The sequence below is a fragment of the Rhinatrema bivittatum genome, chromosome 5 (genome assembly GCF_901001135.1).
Source record: "Rhinatrema bivittatum chromosome 5, aRhiBiv1.1, whole genome shotgun sequence".
In the NCBI taxonomy this organism is placed as follows: domain Eukaryota; kingdom Metazoa; phylum Chordata; class Amphibia; order Gymnophiona; family Rhinatrematidae; genus Rhinatrema; species Rhinatrema bivittatum.
Genome location: NC_042619.1, coordinates 16368563 through 16391579, shown reverse-complemented (window position 1 = coordinate 16391579; position 23017 = coordinate 16368563). Strand labels below are relative to the sequence as shown.

Here is a 23017-nt window from a genome sequence, read left to right as displayed (position 1 = left end):
ACAGCTGATAGATGGGACTGCCGTTCCACAGTGACATCACTGCATTTTTATGTGAGGAGCTGCAATCCTGCAGTGTTAGCCCCGCAGCTCCATGGGATGATGTCCTGCAGCACTGACATCACTGCCGTTCCATATATGGGGCTGCCGTTCCACAGTGAGATCACCGCATTTTTATGTGAGGAGCTGCAATCCTGCAGTGTTAGCCCCGCAGCTCCATGGGATGATGTCCTGCAGCACTGACATCACTGCCGTTCCATATATGGGGCTGCCGTTCCACAGAGACATCACCGCATTTTTATGTGAGGAGCTGCAATCCTGCAGAGTTAGCACCGCAGCTCCATGGGATGATGTCCTGCAGCACTGACATCACTGCCGTTCCATATATGGGGCTGCCGTTCCACAGTGACATCACCGCATTTTTATGTGAGCAGCTGCAATCCTGCAGGGTTAGCACCGCAGCTCCATGGGATGCTGTCCTGCAGCACTGACATCACTGCTGTTCCATATATGGGGTTGCCATTCTACAGTGACATCACTGCATTTTTATGTGAGGAGCTGCAATCCTGCAGTGTTGGCATGGCAGCTCCATGGGATGCTGTCTTGCTGCACTGACATCACTGCTATTCCATATATGGGGCAGCCATTCCACAGTGACATCACCGCATTTTTATGTGAGGGAGCTGCAATCCTGCAGTGTTAGCCCCGCAGCTCCATGGGATGCTGTCTTGCTGCACTGACATCACTGCCGTTCCATATATGGGGCTGCCGTTCCACAGTGACATCACTGCATTTTTATGTGAGGAAGCTGCAATCCTGCAGTGTTAGCCCCGCAGCTCCATGGGATGCTGTCTTGCTGCACTGACATCACTGCCGTTCCATATATGGGGCTGCCGTTCCACAGTGACATCACTGCATTTTTATGTGAGGAAGCTGCAATCCTGCAGTGTTAGCCCCGCAGCTCCATGGGATGCTGTCTTGCTGCACTGACATCACTGCCGTTCCATATATGGGGCTGCCGTTCCACAGTGACATCACTGCATTTTTATGTGAGGAAGCTGCAATCCTGCAGTGTTAGCCCCGCAGCTCCATGGGATGCTGTCTTGCTGCACTGACATCACTGCCGTTCCATATATGGGGCTGCTGTGTCATTGGAAGCTGAGGTTCCCTTTAAGTATTGCAATGAAAAAAATTTAGAAATACATAAAAGGATTTTTTTTTAAATCCCAGCCTTCTCTGGGGGTACCTGGGATGCTCACTGTCAGTAATGGTTTTCTTTTCTTTATCTGTCCTATGGACCTTCGGCTTAGTCAGAACCGGATCTAGGATGCTGGCACTATGAGCCTGGGAAGTTTCCCCCCTCCTTTTACAGTATAGTCAGTGCAGCAACAATCCTTGACCAGGGCTCTGTCTGGAACCCACCCTGCAGTCAAGGGCCCTGAATGCTGCTGGTGGGTGTCGCCACCACACAGTGACTTCCCAGAGACTATGAACACTGCCCTCTGAAGCATCTGCAGCCCGAGGTGACCCAGAAATGAAACCCAGTAATGTGCAGAAAACCACCCGCACCACGAACCCTATACATCTGTATAGCCAACGGATGCCCCCCCAATACCAAGAATGAATTCAAATTGGAAGTTAAATGATTGAAATGCTGGGAACAACTCTCCAACCAAGTTCAGAGCACAGAAAGATATGCAGACCTTCTTCTGGTATCTCCGAAGAAGGCAGGGCTAAGCCCTGTTCAAGTCCTAAAAGGCCTGTGGAAAGGGCGGGTGGTGTCCTGCAGGGCCAAACCTGCTCTCAGCGTGCATTTCTCACTGCAGGTATGCGGTGGATGGGGGGGGGGGGGGGGGGGGGGGGGGGGGGGGGGTCAAATGAACTGCCATCAGTTCTCAGATTTCTCTGCATCTGCGAACGCGTTCCCTCAGTATTTGGGTTCTGAGCCATGGAACAGGAGGTATCCCACGATGGGCCGGGGACCCGATGTCTCCAGCACTTCACATCCAGCCAAACTTCATTCCTCATTCCCAGGCTGAAGACTCTGGGGTGGGTCTCCAGATGAACTTCTTTCCAGAATGTAAGGTAAGATCTTCTCAGGAACACGTTTCCGATTTTCCACTCAGCAGGGAAAAGCTCCTTCCTTACGCCACTTCTGGACAGGAAGGGAGATGGCAAAAGCTTCACAAACCTTCTCAGCTGGGGCTGTCCTGCAGCGAGTCACAGCTGTCCAGCCACCGATTGGGAGATCTTCTCTACTCCTAGGCTTCCCAAGGCAGAGGATTTCCTTTCCTGAGCCCGGGCTAGGGAGTCACAAGAAAATTCCAAACATGAATTTCAAAAGTTTTTTGTTTGTTTTTTTTTTTTTAACTCAAAACTTGAGACAAACTCACCAAATAGGCAGTGCAACTGCTCCTTTCTATTCTGTGTAACCGGGGCAGTGAGACCTAGCACAGCAAGAATAGGGAAAACAAAAAGCTACCTCAACAAGCCCCACAGATCTCTGAATCTGCCTGCATTTAACAGGCCGGAGCCTACCACTGCAGCCACCACACAAGGGGTGCTATAACAAGTCGTCTGCTCCACTGCTGCACTCTCTACCCATGTCTTTGATTAGGGTCATTTAGTGGAGATCCCATGGGGCCAGCCACACATAGAGCAAGGTGGACGACAAGGACTGCCTGGGCAAGCCTTATTTGATCTCTGGCTTTACCCCTCACTTCCTCAATAGTGTTGCTCTGTGCTTGTCCTTGCTTCTCTCCATTTCCCCCGGCTTTTCCATGCACTCACCAGTAGGCGACATCGCTGATTATATCACAAAGTAACCAGCTGGTACACACTAATGTGTATGCATACCTGGGAACTTTTGACTACCAGTCACCCTGAGATTACCACGGATTGGGGGGGGGGGGGGGTACGGGACTGCACAGTGGAACTGGATGCTCACAAATCCCACGGACACACACACAGTCACTCACTCACTCACATCTCTCCCTCTTCCATACACACATGCCCACTCACTTTCACACCCGTGCTCACTTGCACTCAGCTCTCTCCTACTCACCTACATACACTCTCAGATCTCTTCTTCCTACACAAATACACACTCACTCACTCTCACAGACAAGCTCAATCATTCTCCCCCCCCTTTCAAAACACACCAGCAACAGCAGACTCTTAACTTGGGCTCCTGGAGCAGCAGCAGCAGCCTCTTCCTTCTCCTCCTGTGCTGCGGAAGTGGATGCTGCCTGTTTCTTACTCCTCATGTGATGCACGGGCAGGAAATCGCAATGTCGATTGGCCAAGGCAAACAGGATGGGGCGGGCAAGTGGCTGGATACAGGGAACAGGCTGTGCAGGAGCAGGTGGTGTCACGAGGAAGCGAAGTAAAGAGTTAAAAAGGTCCGGAGATGGTAGAAATCACTGTCGAGTTCCTCCTTTTTCAGCCGCGCAAGGCCAATGACGTTCCTTTCTTCTTTCCGGGTCCAAGCAGATTGGTTTTGCTGCAGCTCCCGGAGATTTTCGGAATTGGCCTGGTGACCCCGGTAATTCTTTTAGAATTCCGGAGTCTCCAGGCCAAATCCGGAGCGTTCCCTGGTATGTGTGTATGCAATAAGGATGTATAGTCTTGTAAAATTCGGTTTAGTTCGTTGGTTCGTTTGGTGCCTCCATTTGATTCATTAGTTTTGAAACAAATGCAAAAAATGTGTTCATTCTTCGCCGCATGGACCACATCACCCCGATTCTAAAAATCCTTCATTGGCTACCCATTCGCTACAGAATTCTCTTCAAGACTCTTACTATTATCCACAAAACCTTATTTCAGGAATCCTCGCTCCAACTTACCATACCCCTCAAACCACACTCCTCTGTAAGACCCACCAGAGCTGCATACAGAGACTCCCTCCAGGTTCCCCCCAAAAAATCCGTTCTGCACAACACTATTGAAAAACGAGCACTATCAACTGCTGGGCCGCATCTCTGGAACTCTCTCCCGCCAGATCTCCACCAGGAACATTGCCATATCACTTTCGGAAAAAAATTAAAAACTTGGCTGTTCGCCCAAGCATTCCCTTGAAGAAACCTCAGGGTCACCCACACAGTCACATACCCCTCGGTTGCGTCCCTTTCCGCAACTCTAAGGAACTGCTTGCTCGCCGTATTGTTCTTTGATAAAACGTGCTTAATCGTATACACAATGTAAATTTGTATATAATTCCTACCTTATAAGCACTTTCTCCTGCTTATATGCCCTCTTCTCTCCAGTTAGAAATTGTTTATCCTAACCGTTTTTTCTAACAAGCCTAGTCCTACTTTCCCTGTTATAATGTAACTTGTTGCTTTCATTGTTAACTGGTTCCCCCTAGTTTATTGTAAACCGGTACGATAAGACCTGGTCTTGAGCATCGGTATATTAAAAGAATTTAAATAAAAAAAAATAAATAAAAAAATAACAATTCAATTTTTGTTTTCCATTGACTTCAAAGTAAAAGAAAAATGGCCTAGGTCTGAGCCTGAGTTCTGGTCGCTAAGGCCCAAGGTCCAGATCTGGGACCAAGCCGGGTCTCAGTCGCTGAGGCCCAGGCCTGATGCTGATACAGGGACCAGTCGAGGCCAGGACCTGGTCGCCAAGGCCTGATGCCAGGTCTTGATTACTGAAGCCCAGGCTAGGCCTGGGTCTGACACTAGGACCCAACCAAAGCTGTGTCCCTGATGCTAAGGCCCAGGCATGGGCTCAAACCTGACACCAGGACCTGGTCAAGGCAGAGTCCCGGATGTCAAGGGCTGGGCTGTGGGCCTATGCCTAGACCTGATGCCTGGGCCTGGCCAAGGCATCAGGTCCACGTCATCAAGGCCTAGGCCTGACCGAGGCCGAGTCCTGGTCAACTTGGCCTGGGTCTGGGGCTAGATCTGAGTCTGGCATGGGACTCGGCTGAGGTCAAGTACCAGTCGTGAGGCTCAGGCTTGGCCAAGACTAAAATCTGGTTGCCTACGCCCCGGCCTCGGTAACTGGAATGGGACTAGGCTGAGGCATTGTCCTGCCGGAGGGCTGTTTTTTAGAAAACAAAAATACGTGAACATTTTTGTGTTTATTTGTACAAGACCTATTTTCGGTTTCTACCGTTCATACAAATTGAAATAGCTTAATTCGATACATTTTGAATGTTCATGTAAAGTGAATGCACATCCCTAATATGCAATAACAGCATAATCACCACGGATGGATCAGATCCAATGCGTGCAAGACAGCTTGTGCTCCAGAGTTTCAGGGGAAACAGACATTGTTATAATTTCATGTCCTTGGGAAAGCTATATATGCTCTTTCTAATATCTAACCAGAAGACTTTATGTAGTTATTGCTGCACTTGTAATACAGACCAGGAAGCCCTGTCCTTGGTTTGTCCGTTCTCATCAGCAATGCATTACTGACATCAATTACAAAGACCTGCAACTGAGATGCAGTGTGATTGTTACTTGGTGTGTGCCCTTTTCAGATGCTTCTCAGTGCCTGGAGAGCAGGCTTTTCTTTTAAAGGATAATCTTTTCAATGTATGGCTATTTCTCCTTTAAAACGTACATGGACTGCCATGGATGCAGCTCCCTGGGCTGGCCAGAGGGAACACTGAGGAATCAGCATTCACAGCGCTTGGTGCTGGGAGGCGCCAGGTATCACTCTGTGGGGGCACAGGCCAGAATGACAGTGCACGCCCACTGAGTTCTGAATGGAGACGTGGTCTATGGACTCATTCCAGGGTTATTGCTGCCACGACTGGGAGTTATAGATTGAAGGGGGGAGCAGGACTCAGAGTGATTCAGAGTCTCAAAGGTAGCATGTTGTGATTGAGCTGGAAGTCCAAAACAGAGTGAGGAAGCGAAGGATGCAGTCTACTTTTTGAAAAATAAATGCATTTTTGAGAATTTGCCATCTTTTATGCTAGCAGTAATATGACATTTGAGACAGATCCTGCTTTGGTGCACTCTAGGCATATGTTTACATTATGTCCCATGTCCTCCTGGTGATCACGATCACTGCTATGGAAGCTGGATACCACCTGGTAACATTGGAACAGGGTTAAACTCATACTGAGCTTTGCTCGATTTCCACTATAAAGAAAGCAAGCAGCTCTGAGTTGGCAAAGCCATTAGGAGACAAACTGAAGGTCTTGTCTCTACAAAGCAATTTCTTTCCCCAGCTTCAGGTCTGCGTAGATTGTTTTTCTCATGACCCATAAATAGCGCTTCTCCCCATCCCTACTAGCATGAAATATAGAAACACAAGCTCAAAATGGGTCAAATAAATCACTAGCTCTCTGCTTTTTGCACAAACCTTTTCCTATGTGTTTAGTTAACATGCAAAACCTGACCAAATCACAGAGATCTCCCTGGCCTTTCATTTCCAGGAAGAAAAAGTGCTTACTAGGGAACAGGCAGACATTTTATTTTCTATTTTGCGGCTGATAGGGAAGCAAGGTTATCTCCTGGTCATCATCCTACACTGAGGGCTGGATTCTCTGGGGCTTTTTTGTCTCCCTTTCTGCGTCTATGGAAAAATAAAACTTAGTAAAGTAGGCCCTAATTGACCGGCAGTCGATTGGAGCCTACATGCCGACATTAACACTAATAAAAACTGAACCTTTTCCTGAGAAGCAGCAAATCCGGACCCCAAAAGCAGATAAAAATGAAAAATATTTGAAAAGGAATAAAATATTGTTATTCCAAGATACCTGCTGCGTGGTCACATGACATTAAAAGGTTGTCCCTTCGGGGGCGGAGTCAAGATGGCGGCATTGAGTAGTGTCTCCCGAGCTGCCTGCTTACTGCTTCGGTTTTCTTGCAGTGTTTAACCCTCGATATGCCTCCGAAAAGAAAGGGTAGAATACGGGTGTTTCCATCGGCACCCCCTCTTCCCCTGGGTCAGTGCACCATCAAGGAGCTCGCTACTATCTACCCTCTATCGGGGGACATGGTCCCCGCTGACGGTTTCGGAAGAGGAGCCTCCGTTTCGCCTGGGGAATTATCTTTGAGTTCCCCGGAGTTAAGGCCACCACCGGCACATTCCATCCTCTCTCCTCCGAATTCGACACTCATAGCCACGGGCGTGGATTACCCGTGGCCTGTGGTAGAGGGAGCTGCCGTGGAGGGTGTGGCTGGAACTATGGCATCGTTGGCAGGGAGAGTGAGTTGTTCTAACAACTTTGCTATCGCTCAAGCAGCTCTTTTCAGTGGAGGTGAGTCCACTTTGATTTCCACTTTGAATGTACAATCATCAATGATTTCATCCTTGCTACTTGAGCGTGTATTGCCATCATTTCTCCCCAAGTTGGCCGTGGTGACATTAGATTCACTATGGGAATTGGTGGCTCAGCTGGGCCCTGCTTTTCAAGAGTGTTTTTCTCAGATTAAGCAGATCTCTTCTAAAATGGATGCTCTAACGCTGGAACAGAACTCCCAATTGACAGACCACACTAACAGGATTCAAAATTTGGAGGACCAAGTGAAATCGGTTCAAAATCTGCAAGCAACATTAATCCAGGATCGTTTGACTTTGAATAGGAAGGTTGAGTTTATGGAAAATTGTCTAAGACGTTTAAATTTAAGGCTCTTGAACTTTCCAAGATTAGTTGGTGAACAGCCACGTAATACTCTTAGGAAATACATGACTGAGATATTACACATTCCTTCAGAAAACACTCCTCTACTTAATAAAGTATATTTTCTACCTTTTTTACGTACAAGAGAGCATGAGGCACAGCACCCTTTTGATTTGGGGAATCTTAACTGAATTCTTGGAATCTTCTACTACTGAGATTATTGAAAGAGCAACATTGCTAGTATCTTTTATTTGTGAACAAGATTTAGGCTTGGTCATGCATAATTCTTTTCGGTACATGGGAGTTAATTTCATGGGTCAGTTTTTTCAAATTTTCCCTGACCTGGCTAAAGCCATTTAAGAGAGGAAAAAAGGTTTCTTGACTTTACGTCAGGAGACCCAATCTCTTGGAGCAACCTTTCAATTAGGGTATCCATGCAAATGTATGGTAAAATATAATAATGATTGCTATATATTTTTTCTTCCCGAACAACTTAAAATGTTTCTTGATTCTCGTAAAAGATTGCTTCCATCCTCTTCCCCTAATGAGAGTCCTATAATTTAAGAAATTAATAGGGTAGATTATGCATGTTAAGGCTACTTCCTTATATTGTTTCTTATTTTGTGCTCCTCCTATGGACCTGCCCCCATTTCAAGAATTTATGGTCTAATTATTAGTAGCCTGTTTCCATTAAAATATTAATCTTATATTTTTTCTGTTTTTTCTGTGCAAAGATATTATGCTTTGTAATTATGTTAAATTAATAATAAAAAAAAAAGTTGTTCCCTCCATCAGTTAATGCTCACCTTCAATAGCAAATGTTTTCCTTACAGCATAACGAAGCTTAATTGCCCCAGGGGTGAAGACATTCAACAGACTTAGTACTGATTTGAGAGGCATTCTGGGTGAGGTCACACACATTACTGCTGTGGAGGCTGGTCTATCCTTTTCCAAGACACATAATCTAGTGCTCGTGGCACCAGTTTGCTGAAGGAGGATATGATGCTAATCTTGGACCCCCATCACTTGAGAGGATGGAGCTGAAGGTATATAATTTCTTCACTCTCCTGCCTCACGTGAGATGGGTGAGCCGACCCAATCTTTTAAACATTCTCTAAGTCCCTCTACCAACTCTAGATAGGGCCATAGTCCTTGATGTGTGAAAGACGTTTGGTGGTGCTCATGGCTGCAGGGATTGATAAATGAAGGAGCTTTGGCAAATACTGGAATGCATAGCCTTGATGCCCCTGGGAGGACCTTCTCAGTCATACTGGACTGTGATAGCACTGGTTCTCAGAATCTATTAACACTACACTGCTGACAACGCCTGAAGAATGTTATAAAACATTTGATTGGAACTGATGCCCAGTCATGCCATGCCATGCCATAATATCCCTTTGCATTTCCTAATAATTTATTTTAAAAATGTATATACTGAGAATTATAAAACATGTTCTAGGCGGTACACAATCTTTTACATATACATGAGTAAATATAAGACAAAAATTAAAACATCAAACTGATAACAATTACATATAACATCTTACAATAAGATTCTAAAGTATGCTATCATTAAAAGTTTCTAAATGCTTCAGTGAAGAAAAATGCTTTCAATTGTTTATGAACTCCTTCACATCTGCAATCAACTTTAAATACTGCAGAAGAGCATTCCACAATTAAGGTTCAATGTATGAAAATGCCCATTTATGTGTCTGCTAGATGATATTTCTTCGAAGATGGTATAGACAAAAGTTGATCTGCCTCTGAATGTAGAAGTTGACTGGGCACATATTTGTGTAGTAATGACAAGAGATAAGATGGTCCCCTGCCCTTTAATGAATTAAAGACCAATAGGAATACCTTAAATGTAATTCTATCTTCTATTTGTAACCAGTGAAGTCATGAAGAAGTGGAGTGACATGATCTCTGCAGAGCAGCACATGGGCAGCAGCGTCTGCAATATCTGTATGGACTTAATGTGAATCCAACTAGTAATGTATTACAATAGTCTGCAGTTGTTAATAAAAAAATAATAAAATATTCTTAAAATCAGCTGTCTTCAGAATAAAACTACCGTGTCTTAAAATTAGCAATTTGTAAAAACTAGATCATCATACTTTTTTCAATTGATCAGTATAAGTTAGGGAAGAATCTATATCAAATTCCAAACTTTATCTTTGAAAGATATCAGAATGTCATTAAACAGAATTCCTGAACAAGAATGGTCAAGGGGCATTGCTTCTGTCTTTTTTAAATTTAAGAAAAGCTGATTGGTATTAATCCAAGATTGTATAATCTTGAGACAATTGGTAATCTTGTGTATCATCAAGGAAAATCTGTTTCTATAGGAAAATATAACTGGATATCATCCGCATCTATTTTGAAATATGGAAGCATAAATTCCAACATTTGATACAAAGGAGAGAGATGTCTTTGCATAATGAATCCCTAGGATTGGGGTCTTCAGTCCTTAGACATTTTCCATCCTGTGGATACTCTCCTCCCCTACTGAATGAACTGCACACCTATAAAAGGTATTCATGATGCAGCTTATAATAATGTTGCTTGGCCTGCTGGTAAGTGCCATTCGGTGCCAAGAGAGCTTGTACTAAGATTTTAGGGAATTACAGGATTCCTGGAAGAGGTTGATAATGGATCAAAACAATCCTTTATAATTGATAAATGTGGATCAATATAATTACATTGAACATAGCTTAGCATAACGACTATTGAGGCCTGAAACTGCAGCATGCTGTTTGGTACTAATCAGCTGAAGATAAGCAGGATACTCTGTTCTTTCTACATTTGTTTTTCTAAGAGATAAAGCTGGAGAAGGCCAGTGTTTGAACCTTTTGGGAGTCAGGCAGCACCAGGATCTTTAACTGGCCATAGCTTAAGGAGCTAGAGTTGGCTATTGTCAGAGATATGAGTACAAGTCAGAACACCTAACACTTGCAGATGCCGGATTAAAGCCAGAGAAAATGAGAATATAAGGAATTGCATTTGGCAGTGTTCTTTCAATGGCTTACGGACAGAGAGCAAGCAGCTGGTTTGTGGAGATCCCGACATCGTACAGCCTTCCATTTTTGAGAAGATAATATCTCATAGAAAGGAAGGCCTATGAGGAAAGTATTTCCTGTAGAGACTCTTATCTTTATTATTGCAATAACTATTTGCCATGATTAATCTATATAATGCTTATTATGATGCTGTGTGCTTATTACTGATATTCACTTTTGATATTGTCTTTACTGATTATACAATTTTCTACAAATTTCTACCATATTTACAGGCTGATACAGTACTGTGCGCTCAGCCAAGTGCACTGTTTAGCACCCGTTTGGACACGCGTTTTCAACGTGCTCCTATTACCCCTTATACAGTAAGGGGTAATAGCACGTGGAAAATGCGCGGCCGCCCCCCCTCCCCCGAAGCTAATAGCACTCATCACATGCAGATGCATGTTGATGAGCCTATTCGTTATTTGCCCGGAATACTGAAAGTAAAATGTGCGGCCAAGCTGCACATTTTACTCTCAGAAATTAACGCCTGCCTAAGGGCAGGTGTTAACTTAGAAAGCACCAGGAAAAGTGTACAGAAAAGCAGGAAAAAACTGCTTTTCTGTACACCCTCCGACTTAATATCATAGCGATATTAAGTCGGAGGCACCAAAAATACAAAACAAAATCTGCCCGCTAGTCAGCAGGTTCAAAAACAGACTGTCAATTTTGCTGGCGCCCATTTTCTGAACCCGTGGCTGTCAGCGGGTTTGAAAACTGGCACTGGTAAAATTAAGCGTTGGCTGACAGCCGACTCTTCCACTAATAAGGAGGTGCTAGGGACACGCTATTGTCCCTAGCACCTCCTTATTAGCCCCCGGCCTAATTTAAATACAGAATCGCACGCCCAGGAGAGGTACCTTGGCGTGCACCGGGAGAGCGGGCGCTCAACTTGAAGCGCCGGCTCTCCCACACCTTTTATTAAATCGGCCTGTTAGTAAACTAAGTTTTGCTTTTACAAGATTGTAAGTGTGTTCTATGACATAATATAAACCTACTTTAGGCCATCTCACACAGAGCTGTGTCAGCCTCTTCCTTCCTTATGGTGATACATCAGGCAACAGGCAATGTAAAAGACAGTGAAGAAACAGTTTTGTGAGATATCATTTGAAGAAAAAGAAAATACACTAGGAGGCTACCCAGCCTTAGCCCTGAGTAATGCTCAGTCTCACTCTCGTACAGTTCTGGGAGACAGTCATTCTGCTATACCCCAGCCCACAAAGACAAGAGAAATCTTTGTACCACACAGTCGGAGTATCTTGCGGTCCAGCTCATCATAGCTCTCACTCTGTGTCTTCTCGGGTTTGGGCAGGGAATTCTGGGAAGAGCTGGTGGAGAGGCTGACCTGAGGCCATTGCTGCAGCTTCTGGAGCACATGGACTCGTCTGCATGCCACTAGAATCTGTAAAACACCAATGAGCATATACAGGCATTAGATAGGACTTTAGGATGTGCAGTTATCCACAACAAAAGGGGGTTCCAATTCTGAAGGATCTAAAATGGAGACACAGTGGGCAAGGCCATAGTTGTCATAGGTCATGCTGACAAGACTCTGGCAATGGCTCAGGTTTAATGGAGGTGATGGTATTTAGGAAGGCTATTTCATTTCATCATGAAGCACAAACAGAAGAGCATCTAGTACAATGCTTTACAAACCAACCTGTCCTATGGACTCCACAGCCAGTTGGGTTTTCAGGATATCCACAGTGAATATGCATGAGGCATATTTGCATACATTAAACATAAGAACATAAGAAATTGCCATGCTGGCTCAGACCAAGGATCCATCAAGCCCAGCATCCTGTTTCCAACAGAGGCCAAACCAGGCCACAAGAACCTGGCAATTACCCGAACACTAAAGACCCAGAATATACAATTTTATCTCATGCATATTTGTTGTGAACATACTGAACACCCGACTGGCAGTGGAGTCTACTGGACAGGTTTGGGAAGCCCTGAGCTAGCTTGAGGGCAAGTAAATTACAGTACAATGTTAGCTGTGTTGTTAAGTAGTTGAGGTCCACCGAGTTCAGCCTTCTGATTGCCCAACATCTCTGTTTTTGTGGGAATCCATGGAAAGAAATGAAATCAAATAAACCAGCTACATCTGTGGCTAGATCTGCAGCTCAATGAATACAGCATCCTTCCCACACCCCAAGTTAAGCTCCCGGATCAGAGTCTGAATACATCATCCAACCCATTCACCTCCTCCTCCTCCAAAAGTGAACTTATTTACCATGGTAGCCATGATCACCTCTATTGGCAAAAGGCTCCCTAATTTCAGGGGCTCTGAGTAAAGAATCCCTTCCTGTGAAGGAGGGGCAATTGATTTCCCCATAGCCTTAGCATGCCCCACCTCATTTTGTTTATTTAGGTTTGGATAAAAAAGATCATTTGTTGAGATCTCTGGAAGATGTATTGAAATACGGCCTTTATAAAGGTTAATTAAATCTCCCCTCAGTTATCTTTTTTTTTCTAAGGAAACTGGCCCCAGTGTAGTTGAGATTTCAGTATGGTAAGCCCTTGTGTTTCCTGGGTGGCCCTTTTTAGTACTTTTTTTTGACATTTGTATATAATATGTGAGGACGGGTGGCCAAAACTGAAGCCCGTGTGATGATGTTGATGCTCTCTTTGTCCCTTTCTGCTGTCTACGATTTCCAGACGCTGGACCGAATGGAGATGTACTCTGCAGTCTCAAACGTGCGGCTCCTTCAGAATGGGAGGGGGAGCCTTACACCTTCCTGACTCCCTCCCATTTTACTGCTCTTAGGGATCTCACAGGCGATCTTTTCACCAGAACAAGGAGACAACCTGTGAGGTTCAGAGGTAATAGATTTCACCTTACTTACAAGGGGATGTTTTTTCATAGTGATGAAATTTTGAGACATTTTGCCAGCAGAAGCAGACATAGCTGCAACTCTAAATCCAATGAAAAGTAAACTGGACAAACTTTGAGAGAGAAAAGATATTAGTGGGTATGATATCACTAGGTGACAAGAAAGAGGTGCTAAGCAAATGATTCTGAGTCGATCTTCATCTTTTTCACTGCTGTGGATCTGGTTACTAAGGCAATATATAATTTGCCTTCCCCTAGACTGCCACCTAGAGAAAGCTATCAGGCCAACAGAAGAAGAAAGCTAGACACATATGGACCGCTGGTCATCTTTCAGCCTAACCCAGCCATGTAACGATGCTCATGAACTCGCTTTGGCAGCCGCTTGCCCTTGGAGGCGCATGCACTTGCCCCTGTTTCATTCTCAGTCAATACATTCACCATTTGGCGGGTGCTGCCGCATTTCAGCCCACTGCCTCAGGTTATTTTTGACTCTCACTCCCACTACTTTACTCTTGTCCAATGACTGCGCCTAGATTGAGTAACAGCTCTTAAAGCAGCACAATGCATCCAGAGGCAGGCATGAACAGGTGTGACCACAGGGCCATGAGACAGATCAGGGCTTCAGAAGTGGTGCGAGCTCGTTAAATGCTGATGAACAGCACAGAGTGACACACTGCAGCAGATCAGCAGAGTAACTCCGCTGAGCATAAGGAGCTACTGGGCAGCATCTGCTATGTCAAGCACACTGCATATCACTTCAAAATGTTTCAATTTCTGTTGCCATGATATGCCAATCACTTACTTTTTTAGGGGGAAGAAAAGAGGGGTTTTCCCTTCTTAATTCTTACTTACCTGCTTCCCTCTAGCCAAGGGGACAAAAACAAGGGGGCTCATAAGGAACATAAGAGCTTCTGAGACCACACAAGTCTCTTCTCCAGATGAGCAATGAAGAAGAAACACGTGTGTTCCTGAAAGCTTGTCCATACATCATCGCTGGATAATTCTTATTTATGCGAGTCCAAAAATGATATCACAACCTGCAAAAGCTCCAGCTTTTTACAAGACTAATATGGTTGCTAGAACTCTTGTACCACTAAGGAAGGCAAGGTGAGATATCCACCTTGGGGAATACAAGTGGTGCCCCTAACTCCAAGCCAACCACTAGAGTAGTAGCAAGCACAGATCTGAACCCTTGATTGGCAGAACCACTGGGTAGGTACCCAATCATCTTCTTTCAGTCTTCAAACTACATACGGGACAAGATCCATGAGTTGCACATGGTCCTATGGAAGATATCTAGACTCGTTTATAAGTCATTGTGTACGCTTTTTAATCTAACCTTAACTTGAATACTTGAGACCTCATACAGTTGTAAAATCTCACTTAAAATGTAAAAAAAAAAATACTAAGAAAGTTGCACAACTGAACACATGCCCCTAGAAAAGGGGCCACACCGGTGCACAATGATGACATCACTCCTAGCGTTAGCCTATCAAAACTAATTCAGGCATGCAACCTGTGATGTCATCAGTTCTCTGATGATTTCTTGATTTACCATGAACCAAACATAAAAGGAACAGACAGAAACCATAATAAATTATATATCCATCACAATTCATTAATCAACAAGCTGTGATTTCAATCATTAATGTACAAATGGTTTAGAGAGAAATTCATTAATGTTTTGATTAATGAGCCTTAGGGACCGTAAGTGGTGTAAGCAAACAGATGTACACAGCGGTTGTACTTTATCACAAACCTCCCTAGAGCAAATCTTAATATGTTAATTCTAATATAGTAAATCTTGTCCCCTCACCAAACTTAATCTTGCAAAGGATTTATGAAAGCAGCTAGGCTCCATTGTAAGAAACCCTCTGTATAATATTGCACATTTATTAGCTAACAATCTGTTTGATATAGAGACAGAGCACTGCACTTGGAGATAAAAAAAAGCACAAGAGTATTATTTGAAAGGAAATTTGTTTTTTTTTTCTGCATGCAAATAGCTTTGGCAAGCAGGTATTCTTTATAACAAGCGTGAGGGGACTACACTGTCCATTCCAGAAGGCACAGACTACAAGTACGGAAGGTGTTAGCAGAAAGGCAGGTGGCTCGTGTAGTCAGATCTGCCTGGCGGGCTGCACGGGGGACCTAGGAGGCTGGATATTCTGGCAACAGCTGCCCTTGTATTGCTGGCCGTTCAGACTGTTACCAACCACTCTGGATAACACATGGGGAAGGAGGGCTGCTGAGTGAGACTTGAAGAGGGGATCTTTTATGCTCATCCGCCTAAAAATGACAGCTTACAAATGAGGAAGGCAATAAGCTGGGAGATCTTACTGGCAGCCAAAGTCTATGGCTAGCAGCTGGGACAGGAATAACTGGGCAGACTGGATGAACCAGCTCTTTTTCTCTGCCGTCATCTGCTGTGTTGACTGGGTCAGTCTGGCAAATCGAGAGCAGCCAGGCTGGGGGTAACAGGCCGCAGAGCTAGGAGGAGGGGGGTAATATGATGACCTGGGAGTGCTGTTCTCCACAAACCTGAGGGTGTGAAATTGTCAAAGCTTGCATAATCAATAAGCCTGCCTCCCAAGCCTCTTCACTGTAAGGGGAAAAGGGGGGAGGGGCAGGCAGAAAAGGAGGGTTGTGATAGGAAATTCAAGGGAGGGATGAGGAACGTAAGGATGAGGGGAAGGCTGGCCAGGTCTCCTTATGGTGCCTATGTTATGCCTTTATATGTAATACAATGAGCTGACTTTACTGTGACAGCCCACTGGGTGAGGCTGATCTCCCTCCGTCTGTGTCAGCCCCCCAAAGATGCTGCATTTCTAACTGGTAGAAGCTCTTCGGGCTGGGTGTGGCTGAAACTGGCCATTTGGGCCATTCATACTTGTAACATCTGACCATGTGTAGGAAGATGGCAGCTGTGTACCTGGCTTCATAGACGGCTGGGTAGTCACAAAGCTGGGTAAGGATAACTTACAGTTTCTTATTTTTGTAATCCTGGGTGGGCACGCAGCTGTCGTCGTGGTGTTACTCCTCCCCCCCACTCCCTGCTGGTACTACTGCAAGGGGAGAGTGAGGATGGCAGCCCCTCGGATGGGAGTGAGGATGGCAGCCCCTCGGATGAGAGGATAGCAGCCCCTCGGATGAGAGAGAGGATGGCAGCCCCTCGGATGAGAGAGAGGATGGCAGCCCCTCGGATGGGAGTGAGGATGGCAGCCCCTCGGATGAGAGAGAGGATGGCAGCCCCTCGGATGGGAGTGAGGATGGCAGCCCCTCGGATGAGAGAGAGGATGGCAGCCCCTCGGATGGGAGTGAGGATGGCAGCCCCTCGGATGAGAGAGAGGATGGCAGCCCCTCGGATGGGAGTGAGGATGGCAGCCCCTCGGATGAGAGAGAGGATGGCAGCCCCTCGGATGGGAGTGAGGATGGCAGCCCCTCGGATGAGAGAGAGGATGGCAGCCCCTCGGATGGGAGTGAGGATGGCAGCCCCTCGGATGAGAGAGAGGATGGCAGCCCCTCGGATGGGAGTGAGGATGGCAGCCCCTCGGATGAGAGAGAGGATGGCAGCCCCTCGGATGGGAGTGAGGATGGCAGCCCCTCGGATGAGAGAGAGGATGGCAGCCCCTCGGATGGGAGTGAGGATGGCAGCCCCTCGGATGAGAGAGAGGATGGCAGCCCCTCAGATGGGAGTGAGGATGGCAGCCCCTCGGATGAGAGAGAGGATGGCAGCCCCCTCAGATGGGAGTGAGGATGGCAGCCCCTCGGATGAGAGGATGGCAGCCCCTCGGATGAGAGAGAGGATGGCAGCCCTTCGGATGAGAGAGAGGATGGCAGCCCCTCAGATGGGAGTGAGGATGGCAGCCCCTCGGATGAGAGAGAGGATGGCAGCCCCTCAGATGGGAGTGAGGATGGCAGCCCCTCGGATGAGAGAGAGGATGGCAGCCCCTCAGATGAGAGGATGGCAGCCCCTCAGATGGGAGTGAGGATGGCAGCCCCTCAGATGGGAGTGAGGATGGCAGCCCCTCGGATGAGAGGATGGCAGCCCCTCGGATGAGAGAGAGGATGGCAGCCCCTCAGATGGGAGTGAGGATGGCAGCCCTTCGGATGAGAGAGAGGATGGCAGCCCCTCGGATGAGAGAGAGGATGGCAGCCCCTCAGATGGGAGTGAGGATGGCAGCCCCTCGGATGAGAGAGAGGATGGCAGCCCCTCGGATGGGAGTGAGGATGGCAGCCCCTCGGATGACATGGCCTCAGTGTACAGTGGCCGTGCAAGCTTTCAGTTGCGGCTGCTCTCATTGTCGCTATAGCAGCAGCAGGTTGCGCTGGCACTCCACACCCTCAGAAAGCACAGCGATGCCATGGGAAGTCACCCATCTCACTCACCCTTTCACATGAAGGCAGAGTCAATGCAAGGAGAGCAGGACCTGCTGAGGAAGATGTACATAATAGAGATGTGAATCGTGTGCCAGATCGTCTTAACGATCAGGTTCGGCTGGGGGGGGGGGGGGGGGAAATCTGATCGATAAGATATGTGAATTGGAATCGTTTCCGATTCCAATTCACATTGCTAATTGTTTTTTTAGGGAGGCTCGCGCCGCTAAAAAAAAACCCCACCCGACCCTTTAAATCGACCCCCCTTAGCCTCCCCCACCCTCCCGACCCCCCCTAAACCTTTTAAAATTAATAGGGGCTGATGAGTAAAGATGGCCGGCGCCATCTTTAAAGATGGCGCCGGCCATCCAGTGCTCCTACCATGTGACAGGGGCCGGCCAATGGCACGGATACCCTGTCACATGGTAAGGGCAAAGGGGCATCGGCGCCATTTTTTTTTTAGCGCAGCTGATGCCTGGGAATGGGAAATCGCTCCCCGAGGCCCCACTGGACCACCAGGTAATTTTAAAAGGTTTTGGGGGGTCGGGAGGGTGGGGGAGGCTAAGGGGGCTCGATTTAAAGTGTCGGGTGGGTTGTTTTTTTTATCGGGCCATCGGCGCCATTTTAATTAGTGGCAACCAAAATGGCGCCGATGGCCCGAGAGCAGGAGATCACGCCGGGACCCCCCCATTGGACCACCAGGTAATTTAACATTTTGGGGGGGTTCGGGAGGGTGAAGGAGGGTAAGGAATTGGTTTTAAAGGGTCGGGGTGGGTTTAGGGGTTGTTTTGGTGTGCCGGTTTTCCCGCCCTCCCCCAAATAATTCCCGTGCCCTATTTAACGATTTAGGACGATTTATGACGATAAATCGGGGGCATTTGTATTGTATCGTGCACTCTGACGATTTAGGACGATTTTAAAATTATCTGATGATAATTTTAATAGTTAAAAAACGATTCACATCCCTAGTATATAAGAGAACTGCACGAGGGCGTCAGTGGGCTGGAGAAACCAAGAAGAACAGATGTGACCTGTTTGAGTGTGTTGTTCGTCGGATATTTAGAGATAGTTAGGAACTGTCAGCCTTAGTGGGCTTAGTGGGTGTGAAGGAGGTGAGTGAGGGGATTGGGAGGGGTGGGTATGAAGGAGGTGAGAGAGGGGATTGTGAGGGGTGGGTATGAAGGAGGTGAGTGAGGGGATTGTGAGGGGTGGGTATGAAGGAGGTGAGAGAGGGGATTGTGAGGGGTGGGTGTGAAGGAGGTGAATGAGGGGATTGTGAGGGGTGGGTATGAAGGAGGTGAGAGAGGGGATTGTGAGGGGTGGGTGTGAAGGAGGTGAATGAGGGGATTGTGAGGGGTGGGTATGAAGGAGGTGAGAGAGGGGATTGTGAGGGGTGGGTGTGAAGGAGGTGAGTGAGGGGATTGTGAGGGGTGGGTATGAAGGAGGTGAGAGAGGGGATTGTGAGGGGTGGGGGTGAAGGGCGGTGAATGAGGGGCTTGTGAGGGGGGGTATGAAGGAGGTGCGAGAGGGGATTGTGAGGGGTGGGTGTGCCGGCGGTGAGTGAGGGGATTGTGAGGGGTGGGTATGAAGGAGGGAGAGAGGGATTGTGAGGGGTGGGTGTGAAGGCGGTGAATGAGGGGATTGTGAGGGTGGGTATGAAGGCGGTGAGAGAGGGGATTGTGGGGGTGGGTGGGAGGAGGTGAATGAGGGGATTGTGGGGTGGGTTGAAGGAGGTGAGAGAGGGGATTGTGAGGGGTGGGTGTGAAGGAGGTGAATGAGGGGCTTGTGGGGGGGGTGTGAAGGAGGTGAGTGAGGGGATTGTGAGGGGTGGGTTGAAGGAGGGTGAATGAGGGATTGTGAGGGGTGGGTATGAAGGAGGTGAGAGAGGGGATTGTGAGGGGTGGGTGTGAAGGAGGTGAGTGAGGGGATTGTGGGTGTGGATATGAAGGAGGTGAGAGAGGGGATTGTGAGGGGTGGGTGTGAAGGAGGTGAGTGAGGGATTGTGAGGGGTGGGTGTGAAGGAGGTGAGTGAGGGGATTGTGAGGGGTGGGTATGAAGGAGGTGAGTGAGGGGATTGTGAGGGGTGGGTGTGAAGGAGGTGAGTGGGGGATTGTGAGGGTGGGTATGAGGAGGTGAGTGAGGGGATTGTGAGGGGTGGGTGTGAAGGAGGTGAGTGAGGGGATTGTGGGTGTGGATATGAAGGAGGTGAGAGAGGGGATTGTGAGGGGTGGGTATGAAGGAGGTGAATGAGGGGATTGTGGGGGTGGGTGTGAAGGAGTGAGTGAGGGGATGTGAGGGGGGTATGGGAGGTGCGTGAGGGGATTGTGGGGTGGGTCTGCCGGGGTGAGTGTGGGATTGTGAGGGGTGGGTATATAGGAGGTGAGAGGGGATTGTGAGGGGTGGGTATATAGGAGGTGAGAGGGGGATTGTGAGGGGTGGGTATATAGGAGGTGAGAGGGGATTGTGAGGGGTGGGTATATAGGAGGGAGAGCGGGCTTGTGCGGGGGTGGGTCTCTCGGCGGTGCGCGGGGCTTGTGCGGGGGGGTGGGTCTCTAGGCGGTGCGACGGGCTTGTGCGGGTGGTCTCTCGGAGGTGCCCGGCGGGGCTTGTGCGGAGGGTGGGTGTGCCGCCGGTGCGCGAGGGGCCTTGTGCGGGGGGGGGATCTCTCGGCGGTGCGTGCGGGGCTTGTGCGGGGTTGGGTCTCTCGTCGGTGCGCGCGGGGCTTGTTGCGGGGTGGGTTCTCTCTGGCGGTGCGCGCGGGGCTTGTGCGGGTGTGGTGTGAAGGAGGTGAGTGAGGGGATTGTGGGTGTGGGTGTGAAGGAGGTGAGTGAGGGGATTGCTTTTCCTCGCATTCTGCCACCACCCCTATCCTTACCCATATCGATCCCCCCCACACGTAAGAAACAGTAAAGTCTGGGCAGGCTCAGCCTAGCACCGTATTCAGATTGGGATGCAGAGCTTCATTGCTTTTCTTGAGGGAAGACCTCGCTTCTTTCTCTCCTGCCTCCCCTTTATCTCCTTCTCTTTCTCTTCAGCATCCCTCACCTACATCCCACTTCTCTCCTTATCTCTATGCCTTCTTGCTCTCTCCCCGTCTCCCTCTTCAGCATCCTGTATCTCTCCCCTTCCCCTCCTCTGCTCCCCTTCAGCACTCCACATCCCTTCCCCATTGCCAGCCCTTCTTGCTCTTGCCCTATGTCCCATCCCTCCTCCTCTCTTCTGCCTGCTCCCACTCCTCTTCCTACCTCCTGCTCCCATCCTTACTCAGCTCCCAGAACAGAAAGCAACAGAGGCTCAGTGCGGTCTCAGCATGATACCATATTATGTGGGCACTGCTACGTCTTTCTCCCTGATCTTGTGGGGTTATGTAAAATAATAGCCCTCACTTCCCCCCCACCCCCCCCAGAACAATGATTGGGGCCTGGCTTAGTCTAGGACGCCGCCTTGTCTGTTTCTAATGCTCCCGTGTACCACAGCACGCAGTCGGGCTTCTTGAAGTTATCATTCTAGTTTTTGTCAGCGTATTTCTGTTTTTTTAAAATTGTGATCACTTATTTTGTATTTCTTGATGGTCATTTTGCAAGTGCGACTAAGGTGAGGTATTCTGGTAATATGTAGTTTCTGCGTAGGGATCTGTAGCAGTCTTGTTCATTGTATTTTCCCAACGGGAGGTGTATTGGTGTTCTAGGCCAGGCTTAATATTTGCATTGCTGCCTAATCATAGGTAGAGTTGTTGATTTCGGAGTCTTGTAAGCTAGTACTGCTGTAGTATGGCAGGTTTGCTACATAAATGCTGAGAGTTTTGGGGTTTTTTTTGCATGTTTTTGTATTATTTCACAACGTGCCTGTTTCTGTTACTTAGATGACACCAGAAATTTTTTTCTATGGTGAGGTATAGGGGATTGTTGGGGGGTGGCGTATGATCACAAAGTGTTTATTTACAGAATTGGAGGTGCAGGATTTCTATTGGGGTTGTCGTGCACATACAATGACAAGAATTAACCTCTCGTAACCCGGGGTACAGTATGCTGGGTATGAGCTCAGTCTCTGAAATGTGCTGCTAGTGCTCTGTGTAGTGCTTGCATTGCACCAAACATCTTCTCCTGAAGCTTGTTTAAGGTGTGACGTACAGAGGGAGCCTGGAAGTTCTGTTTCACCAGGTGAGTGCTATGCAAACAAACAAGGCTGTTTCAATATCTTGAGGTCACATGTTTTGGTCTCCTATTACACCTCTCTCTCCATACAGCACAGAATAGTCATTTAGTACTGACACTTCGGTTAGAATTGCCGTTTTTCCCGGGCTCTCTTTTGCCACTACAGTCAAGCATTTAATTGGTCTGGGAATGAATGATTATACTCTACGATTCATGTAAAGTAAAAGACAGACAGTGGGAACATGGGTAGAGAGTTGAGGCAAGCTTGGTTGCCCTCCCCCCGCTGGTGCTCTCATCGGCAAGGCTCGCGGCTCCTGCTTCCGATGAACCTGTCAGCCCAGCTGGCCTCCAGAAATGAATGATTGCATTTATCTTATGAAATGCTAATGCAACCTTCAGTTTCCTCTGAATTCTCAGCAGCCACTTTGTTCCTGGATTTCTTCATTGTTCAGTTCTTTCAGCCCTTCCCTTGTTTTGTTTTGTTTTTTTTTTTCCTTTTTAATTTTGCAGCCATGTGAAGGTCAGGGATGGGACAGCTCAGCATGCCGGAATGACCAAGACATTTGCCCACAGTTTCGGCAACCTTGGATCCACAGAATCAACAACACGCAACATAACAGAGACGGCATTCTGGCAGACAGTGAATTCAGTCAATTCAGCTTTCAAATTCCTTCCTTTTCGCTCTGAGTTTTAATATTATTACTGAGGGGATATTAGTGTGGAAGGTTTCAGTAAGCTGCTTCTGCTTAGTATTGAGCCACTTCCACAATTAGGAAGTTAAGTAGATCCAGGGGCATTGCTGTGCTGATCGTCATCAAAGCCCCATGCAGGTGTCATGCTAATAAATGTAAAGCATGAATACAGCACGGACAGCTGAAGAGCAGATCTTCATCAGAATCCCATGCATGTGCCACACTTGCATTAAAGTATGAATACCGCACGGACAGCTAAAGAGTGGTTCTTCGTCAGAGCCCCCTGCAGGCATCACACATACATTTAAAGC

General features: G+C 47.4%; 1 protein-coding gene across 4 annotated transcripts in view; it reads right to left on the bottom strand.

Annotated features, from left to right (window-relative positions):
* The window catches only part of PDE2A (phosphodiesterase 2A), a 733167-nt gene that overhangs the window by 164883 nt on the left and 545267 nt on the right, over positions 1-23017 (bottom strand). For all 4 annotated transcript variants that reach the window (XM_029602059.1, XM_029602057.1, XM_029602058.1 and 1 more), the window contains one exon: positions 11890-12049. In XM_029602059.1, coding sequence (XP_029457919.1) covers positions 11890-12049 — 160 coding nt within the window. The remainder of the gene's footprint in view (positions 1-11889; positions 12050-23017) is intronic.